The 12944-nt window shown below is 36.5% G+C and overlaps 1 protein-coding gene across 1 annotated transcript in view; it reads left to right on the forward strand.

The window, feature by feature from the left end:
- Positions 1 to 2904: 2904 nt before the first annotated feature.
- The window catches only part of LOC136238456 (uncharacterized), a 36054-nt gene continuing 26014 nt past the window's right edge, over positions 2905 to 12944 (forward strand). The window contains exons 1-5 of the mRNA XM_066028929.1: positions 2905 to 3049; positions 4113 to 4232; positions 6818 to 6974; positions 8463 to 8502; positions 11984 to 12048. Coding sequence (XP_065885001.1) covers positions 3039 to 3049; positions 4113 to 4232; positions 6818 to 6974; positions 8463 to 8502; positions 11984 to 12048 — 393 coding nt within the window. The 5' untranslated portion in view covers positions 2905 to 3038. The remainder of the gene's footprint in view (positions 3050 to 4112; positions 4233 to 6817; positions 6975 to 8462; positions 8503 to 11983; positions 12049 to 12944) is intronic.

Below are 12944 nucleotides of genomic sequence, written 5' to 3' on the forward strand. Positions count from 1 at the left end.
CTTTAGAATGTACAGTCTGAGGCCCAGCCTTTCTAATCGGCATAAATCAGTATGCGTATAGCTACACTACAAAGGAAACAAGTATGGTGACAAGCTGAATCAACTCAGTCTAAGTAGAATCTAAAGGAATTTTGTGCAGTGTGTGAGGAGCAAACATTCAGATACCTCAAGGAGGCTATATTGTGTGAACATCAATGATTCATTAACAGAGTAGTGGACTATTGTCAGATATCTCAGCCTGAGTAGTGAGTTGAATTCTGGATGGGGTCTATTTTACAGAATGGAGTGCTTTCTGAATCAACTTGCAGCTTGGCTAGCTGCTATCATTGCTGAAATTGCATTTTATCAGTGGAACCTCCAGGAAAATGGAATAGGATAATTATAAAACATTAATTAAGTGATTGTTTAGGTAATCATGACTTTATTCAGTCTAATAAACAGAATATATGGTTGATTGAGTGAGGTATCACTTTCAGAATGTTCAGACGACCAGTGATGAGATGCATGGATTCATCAAATTTTTGTTGTGGTTGGAGACATTAAATATCCAAAAACAAACTGACTGTATAATATTAATTCACTTTCTTTATATTTTCTCAATTTTGAGCCTGTATACAAATAATTGAATTTTCCTTGTCAATAGAAATCCTAGAATAAGATGGGAGAGAAACTTATCTTTGTTTACCTATACTGTACAACCAAGAGTTCGTAATACTGATTTGTATGGGGGAGAGTGTCTAACTCTCAGTATGGCCCGTACAAACACCCTGTGTAAAGTTCACCTTTCATCAAATCAACACCTTTACTGGGGGATAGAAAACTGTTGATTAGAGTTGCTGAAGAAGGTAAAGCCTTTGTTCTGAAATAAGGCCGAGGTGTTACTTTAAGCAGGGTGTTTGGTGAATGCATTCAAGTTAGACACTCCCCACCTTATTATGAACTCTTGGTACAACTTCAAAGGAAATGAAGAAAGCATACAGATGAATCAATAAAATCACTACAGTAAGGTGAATTACAGACTAGATCTTGGTTAATTAATGACAGTGGTTGGAGATTAAGTGTGGTAGCTTCTTGCTCTTGAATATGTTGCAAAGTGGAAGTACAAATCAAAATGGGATATCAATTTCAGTATGAAGAATTTGTATACATAAATAATCTAGCATTACTATTTCATTTGTCCTCCACTTAAACATGCTACAACAGTACTAGTGTCAGTAAATTGGCAGTGAGTCTACCTTGAAATCTCAACTCTAGAGTAGATCCAACACAGGACAGCCCGCACTGTAACAAATACATGTGATCCCATTGTAATTTCATGGACCAGCTGGACTGGGAATCACTTGAAAATAGACGAACAAATTTAACCTGTTTTGTTTGAAGTGAAGCATGTGAAATGTTACACTTAAGAAATCCTAGGATTCTTAGGTGGTATGTAATTAATGTAAGTGTTCCATTTCAGGTCTGACTAGATACATTGAAATTACACGCACATCCTGGTCCAAATCACGTTTGCCTGGTGGCTACGGGCATGGTTTCACATGCGGCTTATAATAGAGATTTGGCTGATCTTGGGAGTTTTGACATTTAGCCTTATTTAAGGCTAGCAGTCAGACACATCCTTGAATTGTGCAACAGATAAAATCAGCTCACTATTGAATACGGCATTAGTCCACTGCACCAGCTGTTAATATATAAATAACTCCATGCATACACTTCAGTGATGTTTGCAGAATATACCCTCCTTGCGGTCTGCCAAAATATTTGCTCCTCACACACTGCACAAAATTCTTCAAGTTTTAATTCAGCTGGCTCTTTCCTGTTACCAGTATCTTCCTGCTTGCTTTATTTATACACTGACTTATGACTTGAAAGACCGGCCCAGACTGTTTTGTAAAGTCTAAATAAGAAAAACAGCTCACATAAAGTTCCCTTCCGTATGGATGAACATCACTGATACAGCTCATCCCACAATAATACTTCGTTACTAATGACAACCAACAAAAACCCACAATCGATCCGTTAATTCTTTTTATCTTATGTTTAACCACCCACTGGAGATGCCACTGCTAACTTATAAGGGAAGTTTCAACAATGATAAGTTGCAAGCTTCAGTTTGAGAAAGCGTTCCGTTCCGTGGTTTAGTCCATCATTCCGTTCCGTTCCGTTCCGTAGAATAGTCCCCACCGCTTTTTGAACAGTTCTTGATTCGTAATATTGTATGAACAAACAAGTATACAAAAAATAGGAATTTTCAACTAGAGTAGGAACTATAACACATCTATAAAAAGTACTGAAACAAGTTGGAGTAGTGCATGATATTAAATCACAGTAAAACAATAAAAAGTGTTATATCCCTACCGTACATGGTAAGTTGATCGATGTGCTATGGTCCCTACTCTAGTTGAAAATTCCAATTTTTTTGCGTACTTTGTTGTAGCTATACGATTTTACATAATGTAGTACAGTATACCTAACCATCACATTCCTACAATGACTAACTCGAGTACAAGAGGTCATTCACAAAGATTCCAACAATTGCAAGCTCACCTTGATGTTTATTTGCACTCCTTTTTCCCTTCAACTCTTAAATGTGAAGTAGTTTACCAGCTACTATGTAGAAGATTTGAAGAAGAGAATATTGAAAATATTTTTGTATTAACCAGCTACTGTATAAATTTTGTGTAATTGTCCGTATCTGTGCATAATAAATACTCCATTTTGGAGGTTTGCACAGTATTTAATAAAGTATAGCTGTAGGTGTAGACGGCCTCCCTTGTAGCTTTTTTTATTCCTAGCTATGCCGCATCTGTCCATTCTCTAGCCCAGTACTTATTACTTAGGCTACTGCTGCAGCTGTGTAACCCCAATTGCAAGCCACGCCCACAATTCAAACCCACAATTGAGTGTAAATCAGTGGAATATTATCATTTCGTCACTATCGTTTTATTACTGTAGTAATATAACAAGTCTTTATTTCTTACGCGATTTCTTAAGTGTTGGTGAGGTCATCCCTGTATTACAAATGACTTGACTATACCATGGATGGAAGGTTAGTCGTTGTGCGTGTGTCGATCCTATGTGATTCTGGAATCACCCTCACCTTGCGCGAGCTCTGAGCCTCTGTACTGCGGAGGATTTTAGGCTTGGTATTCGTTTAGGCTTAGCGGCTAAGTAGCTAACTTTCAATTGAAGCCGTGAGACACCTGAGTCAATATTCAGTAGTCTAGCCTTCAATTTAATGGGTTCTAGTAGCGTCACGTTCAACTTGCCCCTTCCTTAACAGGATGGGCGTGGAAAGGTCTTCTCGTACACAAAAGAAACCATGCATTGTTTTCCTAAGAAACAATTTAGCTGCATTTTCAAACTTGATTGAACAGCACTTATAATTTGTAATTGTTTGGGCTTAATCAGTTTTGCTGTCTGCCCTTTTCCCCCAAGTAAATAATAAATTTACCAATTAGTGTAAGGGACAACAACAGGGGCAACAACAGTAGTGTAAGGGACAACAACAGGGGCAACAACAGTAGTACACTGTTTAATGGCTAGTAGCTTCCCCATTAGCTAGCTAGCTAGCAACTGAAATTTTTTGCCATGAAAAACCGTGTGTGTGTGTGTGTGTGTGTGTGTGTGTGTGTGTGTGTGTGTGTGTGTGTGTGTGTGTGTGTGTGTGTGTGTGTGTGTGTGTGTGTGTGTGTGTGTGTGTGTGTGTGTGTGTGTGTGTGTGTGTGGAAGAACGGCCATGCTGGTTACCATGAGGTTAAACTAAAAATCAAATCATTAAATATGTGCGTCTGTGTTGTGTGTGAGAGAGAGATAGCAATCAAATGTGTGAGATTTAAGCTAGGAAAATTACATACAATCAGTTTTGTGAGTCACATTATTGCTTGCAGTCTAAGAAGTCTTTTAGGGATATCATTGGAGAATGAAACGTACAACAGCAATTTAGATCGTGCAACAGGAAGCTGTTTGAGTCACCATTGAGGGTATATACAGTATCACCTTGGTAACCGTGGTACCTTGAAGGATGAAAGTAGTAGAGTTCATTACTTGGGTAGAGTCTTATGCCAAGTATATTGTGTGATTGATGTTAGTGTACTACATTTTGGGCACAGGTGGTACCATGGTGACATTAGTCCTGATGAAGTGGAAACACTATTGAAGAGAAAAGAAGATGGAAGTTTTCTAGTTAGAGCATCTTACTCCAATCCTGGTGATTATTCATTATGTGTGAGGTGAGCTGACATTACTTTGATTTTACTTGAAGAATTTTAATGGCAAGTAAATGGCACAGTGTTCTTTTTTTTGTAATTGTGGCTTTTTGTATGATTATTCATACTGAGCTTTCTCTTTTGTGGTTTCTATCCTCTGGACATATGAGTAGGCTTTACTTTTTAAACTAGACATTTTGCCTAAAATGTGCGAAAAGCTATCATTTTAAGCAAGTACATGACCTTTCATTATGGAGTATTCAAGTTGTCATGTCAGTTAGTCTCTTTCAAGCAATTAGCTATATAAAAAACTCATCTGTTTGTTTAGTAATTGAAAAATATTCAGTTCCCAAAATTTGATGTTCGCTTCACCCCTACTTTTTGAAACTGTTGATTACCATGTGTGGTAAGCAAATATTGTTGGTTAACTAGTAAACAAGTAACCCATCTGAACTCCCACACCACCAAACATTATCCAATTACCACACAGTTGTCAAACATAGTTTCGGTGGTTTATGTATATAAACTGAATTAAAGAGTATTTCCTTGTTGTGGTTTCTTCCCACTCACATTTATTATTAAGGCTGAAATGATCATGGTTTTTTAGTATTCGAGTACTCTCTAGAGTTAACGATCAAGTACTCACGGATACTAGCTATTTGTAGTTATACCCAGGGATTTTTTCTGGGGGGGGGGGGGAGCAAAGGGGGCATTTTTCCCCTCCTGAAAATGATTTTGCCCCCCCCCCCCCCCCCCCCCCCCCTGAACTCTGCCTCAACCAGCCTGAGTAAACAGGTGATTTAGCCTAATTTAAGTTCTGCCCCCCTCAATTTCTGAAAAACTCGGATTGCCCCCTGAATTTATTTTCTAGAAAAATCCCTGGTTATACCCATTTGACATGTTTTGTACCAACCTTAAACAGTTTACAACTATTCAAGTAACAACAATGATACACACATTGTATAAAAGTACTGATGTTAGTGTCCCTGACAGAAAATATGCTAATCAAAACTCTACAGCCTTCACTGTGTCACTCCCTGAAGACAAATACGTCATGTGAGCTGGGTCACGTGATCTTAACAAGTACTCAAGTACCAATTTTACTATCCAAGTACCAAATCCTTAATGAGTACTCTCCAAGTATTACTGTAGTATTTGTTTCAGCTGTATTTATTATTGTACACAGTATTGCATAACACATCAACAAAAACTTGTGGTGACATAAAAATGTAAAATGTGTATGTGGTGTGAAGATGTATTCATAGCTGCCAAGCCATATATACAAATGACTTGTGGTCTGAGTTGTAATTATAATAAAAGATTATGAAGTCTTGGTATAACCAGTAGAATTTTATAGCCACTTTAGTACAGGAAATCCTGGATGTATATCCCAAAGAACTGATGTGCATACAATACTTAATTCCATGGCATTTAATTAACCCATTCATGGCTACAGCTACAACTGCCATGCTGTATGGCAGATAACTCTAGGTCATATTGTAGCCTTGCTTGTAAGAGTATGTAGGTGAGTTGAATCTAGCATAATTGGTTTGCCACTAAAAGGAATACGCGTCAACCGTACCCCTTAATGATCTAGCTGGATTTTAATCAATCAAGGTGCCTATATGGGTAGTTTGCTACAATACCGTAACAGCCAAAAATCTGATAGGTAATTGAAATGTCGCTGTAATTATGATTTTAATTTACCGAATGCATGCTCTTAAATTTCTAGTTTTTACTTTTAAATTAAAGCATGCATTTCTGTACTGATTGATAGTCTGTAAATCAATATTTCGTACAATTGTACTAGTGGTATACTACCATGCAGTTATAACACTTGATGCCTTTGCTCTGATAATTATTAGCATTTCCATAATGATGTCATCAATGTCTTTAGTGGGTAAATTACTAACAAGTATATGGTACCATCCAAACACAGCGTCGCGAGCACTAATTGCACGCAATTAAAAACTTGCTTAAAAAGGGAACGTGGCAGCCATTTCATTTGCAAGTCTTCATCCTTCCAGTCGAGGGATGAAGACTCGCAAATGAAATGTCTGCCATGCATCCCTGTCAAACGAGTTTTTTAATTGCATGCAATTGTTGCTGGCAACATTGTGTTTGGACAGTACTATATGTATGTATAAATTGATGCCTAGTGTTGAGTCTGCTGATTGCTTTGGTTTTGGTAATTCATGGTTGGGACACATGTTCAGTCATGCAATTAATTTTATAATAAGTCTGGTGTTATTCTTTCCTTGTTTGGTATTCAGGATCAGTGATTCACCAGTCATGAATTATATTACAAAAAGTTATCAAAACTACAGTGATAAATTTTACATTCAAGTTGTAATCATAAAAATAAAAAGCCATGAAACAACAGAAGGCACCTACACTTGCAGCTATACAAGTGAAAATTTAATCCCTACTTCAGTGCATGTCTAGACAGGCTGTATATGACTAAGATAGGTCCATTAATACAACTGCAGGTGTAGATGACCTCCATTTTGCCTTACATTATTATTATTATATATAATACTTTTTGTGAGTATTACAGAAAGATAAACCCATTTCTACCTGCAAATGTTTTATGTTTAATTCACTTTCAGAATAAAGGAGGAAATAGTCAATGTGAAGGTATGTAGTAGAGGGAAAATGTTTGATCTTGGAGGTGGCAAGCAGTTTGGCAATATCGAAGATCTCATAGAACATTACAAGGAGCACCCTTTTAAGGTCACTGATGGAAGACAGGTCTACCTTTTGCAGGTACATATTGGTAGGTATATGTCTATTCACAAGTTGAACTGTAGGATCAAAGTTCTACTGTGTGTTGTATTCTGTATCTGTACAGAAGTATGGTTATGATGTGTACAGTTAAGTATAAAGTTGAAATGTTATACCTGCATACACTCCCGCTACATGGAATGCACTAATACATATGCATAGTCTGGAGTTAATTGGGCAGCCCAGAACATTGCTGGATGCTAAGTGCACCTGCATCTGCCTTAAGTCAGGAAGCTACATGTAGCTGCAGTATCTCTATTGCTATAACAATTTTTAAGTCATATCAAGTAGCCTGACTGTGCCCATGTCCTGGGTTGCCAAGTGTGTTAATCTATTTGAACAAATGTCATGAGCCATGCATGATTACCTTACTTAAGTCAAGGGTTTGGCAATGTTAGTAGTATATAGACAAGGGCATGTTTACGGTGAATTCAACCTTTGTGACACAAGCAATTCCAAGTAGCATCTGTTTCCACAAGAGTAGCGATCACGTTATCAATGTGCGCACGTGTAATGGTACTGAATGTTATCAATTATGTGTTCTATCTCAACCATACACGGGCTTTGATTCCTTGTCTGTTAACTTTATTTACAGTGGTAAATTGTGTGTGTTCACCTAAAATACTGAAATGTCCTTGCAAAATTTGTTTAATAAATTTGTTTGTGCAATTTGTTTAAAAATTGTTCAAGTTGTTTTGAAGGAAAACTGAGGCTGTGTTTCGGGCGATTTTGAAGGGCAAGAAAGCCCAAAACTCCATGATGCCTACTACTATACTGTATGATATATATGGGGTGTAGTCATAGAATAAACAGCTTGGTTAGTTATTATTTATAATTTCATGCAAATAAAATAAATCATTTGTATTTTATTTTGTAAGTGAGCTCTAAGACCACAACAATTACTCTATTTCACCAACTTGGGCTTTGTATTGTTTTGCATCTTTGTAATTGTTTCTAGTTGCAGCATTCTTACATATAATGTAACAACTAAAAATGTTAAACTATTCACTAAAAGCAAGTGACTTGGCTTGAGTTTGCAAATATTACCCCTTTACTGGTTGTCATGCAAAAATCTTTAAAATGTGTGTAGCTGCTGTGGTAGGAAAAATGGCATACCTTGGGACTAACAATGAACATTGAAAAAATCAAACCCGTAGCCTTAACCATATGGTTGACTTAGTTACAAGGCTGCAAGGCTATCTTGACGTCCATTGGGAAAGACATTTTAAAGCATTTGTATACTTGTTGCACTCCAATTTTGCACCAGTTCAAATAACTACCTCAGAGATCAAGATCCATATAGATTCTCTGCACTGAGACATTGTGCTCATGCATTATTTACAGTACTCATGCACACAATTTTCCCATACTGATTTCAGTAACAATTACAGTATGTTTGTTCATTTAATTGTGTTTTATGCTTTTGTCCGTAATGTTTGAATGTTTGTCTTATGGTTATGCTATTTATAGGGAGTTGAATGCTCCACTTCAAGACAAACGTGTTCCACTGGTAAGATTTATCAATTATCTTTAAACTGTGATGTATACAGTGGAACCTCTAAATAATGGATACCTGGAGACCATGCTTTATATAAGGTGTTGAGGTTAGCTGTTTCATAAAATTGTTTTAAGAGTAGCTATAACCAGTCACAACCAATCCAAATATTCTGAAGGCTATACATGCACACAAATTAGCCACGAAGTGTAACCTAGCTACATTGCATAAGGCACATGGCTTACACAGAACTGTAGCCAGCTACTGTACTATGCATACAATATAGGAGGAAGACTATTATACAGCTGATTCTTCTCTAAGTTCACATACCTATATAATTTCAGCTTGAACTCTTTTAAATGTTCCACAACAGTCCCCTTATCTTGCACTGAAACTGAGTATTCTAATAAATTGGTTCAGGTCGTGTCTTCTCTCTTTTTAATGGACTATTGGAGTTACTTGTACTAGTTTATTAGTGGATTATTTTATATCTTGAGTAGTGTGAAACTGCAACTCGGAACTGTTATTTAGAGGTAAAATCATGTATTGAATGTATGGCAGGGATACTTATAGGTTGTCCATTAGCCGTTATAAAGAGGTGTCTGCTGTACAGAGGTTACTAATATACTGTGGGCATTGCAAATGTGGTAGGGACAATGGCACTGAGTCCGAGGTTCCCATTACAGGGAATGTCCGTTAAAGGAGGTTCTACTGTATCTGTTTAAGTTATCTGTATAGAGCAGCCACTACTCAGTATGAAAACTTGTGTTTATGGCACATGCTCTATAAGCATATACTCACTATTGTAAATGGAATACACTTAGCTATAAAGAGGGTTCTTACAATACTGCACGTGGTGATTCTAGTGGTCACCTCTTTATGAAGACCACCTTCTTAAAAAAGTACTGTATAGACATACTAAACCTAGGGACTACATGTGTATAGAAGTACATTTGAGTGAATGTTTACAATTTAGTGGACCTTAAAAGTAACTTTTATTGAATGTACAACTCCAGTTGATCCATCAAAATAGATCCATCAGCGAATTTGTGTGCATGACACATTCTGGCTTCTATGTAACTTGTAGTCGTAGTAAAGACCACTTCTTTATGAAGACCATTTCCACTTAAATAATAACTATGCAATCATCTGAGTTATCAAAATTTCCCTCTCCAAATATTTGTGCCATATGGTGTTTTATTGTTTAGAATAATGTATACAGTTCACCCATAGAATGGTGTTATTGATGTGACTCCATTACACAATATACCTAAACGATGCATAATGTGATGTAGTATACAGTACTGCTCAAATGTAATGTCATTGTGAGTGATTCAAAAACTTGCTAATTAAAGGGCGTGGCACCTGTTTTGCTTGTGAGTATTCATCCGGTTTCATGACTACTCATGAGTGAGTGCCACACCCTTTAAGTTTTTTAATTGCTTACACTCTCGCAAGATGACGTTACATTTGAGCGGTACTGTAACTATAACTGTAGTTATGGTACACAATCCTTTCTTCTACCAAGCATTACCATGTATTGTATGTACATCATAGTACTGTATATTAGGGATCATGGAGGTTCGCACTTTCTCATCATGATAATAAAACATTGAACAGAAACCAACCTCACAATTAGTACCTTCACGGCACAAATTTTTGATCAGATTTCTTTACACAACGAGTTATCAAGCTTTGGAATAAATGTCCCGAGGAAATAGGCTCAACAAACACTATTGGATCTTTCAAAGTGAAGTTTGACAACTACTGGAACTTAACAGGACAACACTCACGCCTATATCCAAAATGCTTCCCATAGGTTACTACGAAATTACAAAAAAAAATTCTCAGAGGAATTTTCTGACTCAGCAACTGACCAACCAACTGAACTCTGACTGACAACTGATACCTTCAGACAAGTGTAACTCAATAATGGCTTAGGCAACGGGCTAGACCTTTTCACTGGCTGGCTAACTAGCCATGCAGTGGCAGATGTAGTATTTTTAAAAGAGGGTTGCTAAATAATGTATAGCGTTATGGAATAAAATATCCAAGAGAAATTTTTGAGGTTCTAGAAGCTCAGAGATAGGATTTTAAGTTACTTTTAAACAATTACAGTATATTGAATCCTTCAAACTATAAAGTAAGCAAACTAGCTAACTGTAGTACAAACGTTGTGACAGAGTTGTAGCTTTGATTGCTGTATTAGAGTATCTCGATCATTATTAATATGGTGGGAGGTGAAAAATAAGTGTCACTGATGCTTTAACCCTGACTTTTTAGTATGTGTGTTTACACAATGTGGGCATGCATGGCTACATTAGGTAAGGTAACTTAACTCACATACCCTAAGACTACTTATTATTTGAAAGTCTGTTGACTAGGGGGCTTCTGTCAAAACCACAGAAACTCACCTAAATCTGCCACTGCTAACTAACTGATTGATGTCTTCTGGCAAGTATAACTCAATAATTGGCACTAAGTTTTATCACTGTTGGGTGTTGTCAGTCCAACTGGTGCTTTTGGCAAACTGCAGGTACAAATGCATCTATTATGTACTTACCATCTCCTTTGTGTCCCATTTCATTTTGCTTGTAGTGGAAAGTGTTTATTTGTAATAACATACCAATGGCTTCATACGTATGTTGCTCATCACATAACAATAACAGGAATCATCCGTAAATGTCATGTTACATCTCCAAAAATCAAACTTAATTGATTTTAGACTAGATTCAGAACATAGCCAAAAACTAAGCGATGTAATATGGCTATGTGCTTTTTGGTAATTAATTTAGGGACACACAATTTTGTTGTAAAATTATAGCCTCATATATCTGGCATCATTATTTCTTTTTACTACTGATGAATTACGTATATTGCAAAAAGTAAAAAAGACAACTCTATGAAAAACTTCTGAGCTGTAAAAAAGGTGCAGCCTTCACAAGCCTACTGTAAGTGAAAAAGTTGTGAAATCAAAGGTGGCAGTCATGAAATAGCTGCAGTGAGCATTTACATTATTGCAGTCATTTCTTGTCCACCTGCTTTTGATTTCACAACTTTTTTACCCAGGGCTTTTGAAATCTTTTTACAGCTTGGTTGTTGTTTTTTTTGCATGGATTTCACTTCTTTTTATGTATTAAATACCCCGTACCCATAAACTGGCTTTGTTACTTGCCAAATTCTTCTTATGTACAGATAAAATTATAGAAAACAGATGTTACAATAGTATTAGACTGCAATCTGGCTATTATTTAGCTGTTTGTTACTTATGTTTATAATACTCTCTAATGTTTTTTGAGGACTTCTAATTTAGCACAGATAGAATGTTCTAGAACAATCTAGATGGCCTAATTTTTCGGATTAGAAATTGTATGCAGTGATACCGTAAGTGTATGGATTATAAAGGTGTATTTATTTTTGGTGTTGATGATAAAATGTTTTGTTATGTGTGAATTCTGTATTTTATTATGTGTAAATTTATTGCCTTTATCAACAGATGGAGCTGCTATTAGTTACTACCATAGGACTATAGAAAGATTTGTTATACCACTATTTTCACAGGTACAATATAAATGTACGTACATGTACTGTATAATAGTGTATATGTATTAATTGTGGGAAATGAAGTTGGTTATTCACTTTCTTAAGCCATATCGCATTTAGAAAATAAACTACAGGTACGTCAGGTTATAGCATATAAATATAGATTTCTGGAAAAAATCATTTACTCATGTTTTAGTTGCTTTGGTACACAGTGAAACCTCAATGGAACATATACACCATCAGTTTGGCCGGTTTATGATGAGTAAAATCTTTTTTTCATGTTCATACAGTAACAGGCACATTTATTGACAATGCAGTAAAGTTTTTTATCATCATTTCTGTGTCAGAATGAACTTCTTCTTTGTGCGCATAAAGGAATATAGAAAAAGAACCATAGCTTGATGGATTTACCAGTTTATGGTGAACAGATGAGCCAAGTCCCATCTTCATACATAGCTTGTTTCATTTGTGAGTTATGAATACTTTAATGCACTTGCTTAATTGTTGTACAAATCGAATGCTCAAAGTCTTTTTCTATATCTCCAAGACTATTCAACAAAAACGGTTGAAGCTTTGGCTGTCCATTCCATTGTCACTATCAAACAGTATGGTAGCACTGCTTAAATAGGGATCCCCCCAAAAATGATGCTCGCCGCCTAAGATGCCGCCTTCTAGAGACATTTACGGAATAGTATTAGTCTATCTAACATCAATGCCGTATTAAAAACAAGAAAACGCTAATAGGCAGCCGGTTATAGAATTTTTTTAAATCGCTTAATGTCTCACTGCCTGCCTGCTGCCTGACCACAGTCACAAGACTGGAGGCCAAACGAAGCAGCACACGGCCACTATTTTATGCCACAATAACAAACTCATCAGTGGGATGTGTCTTTCGGGGTTCTGACGAGTGTGTG

Source organism: Dysidea avara, chromosome 11 (genome assembly GCF_963678975.1).
Source record: "Dysidea avara chromosome 11, odDysAvar1.4, whole genome shotgun sequence".
Lineage (NCBI taxonomy): Eukaryota > Metazoa > Porifera > Demospongiae > Dictyoceratida > Dysideidae > Dysidea > Dysidea avara.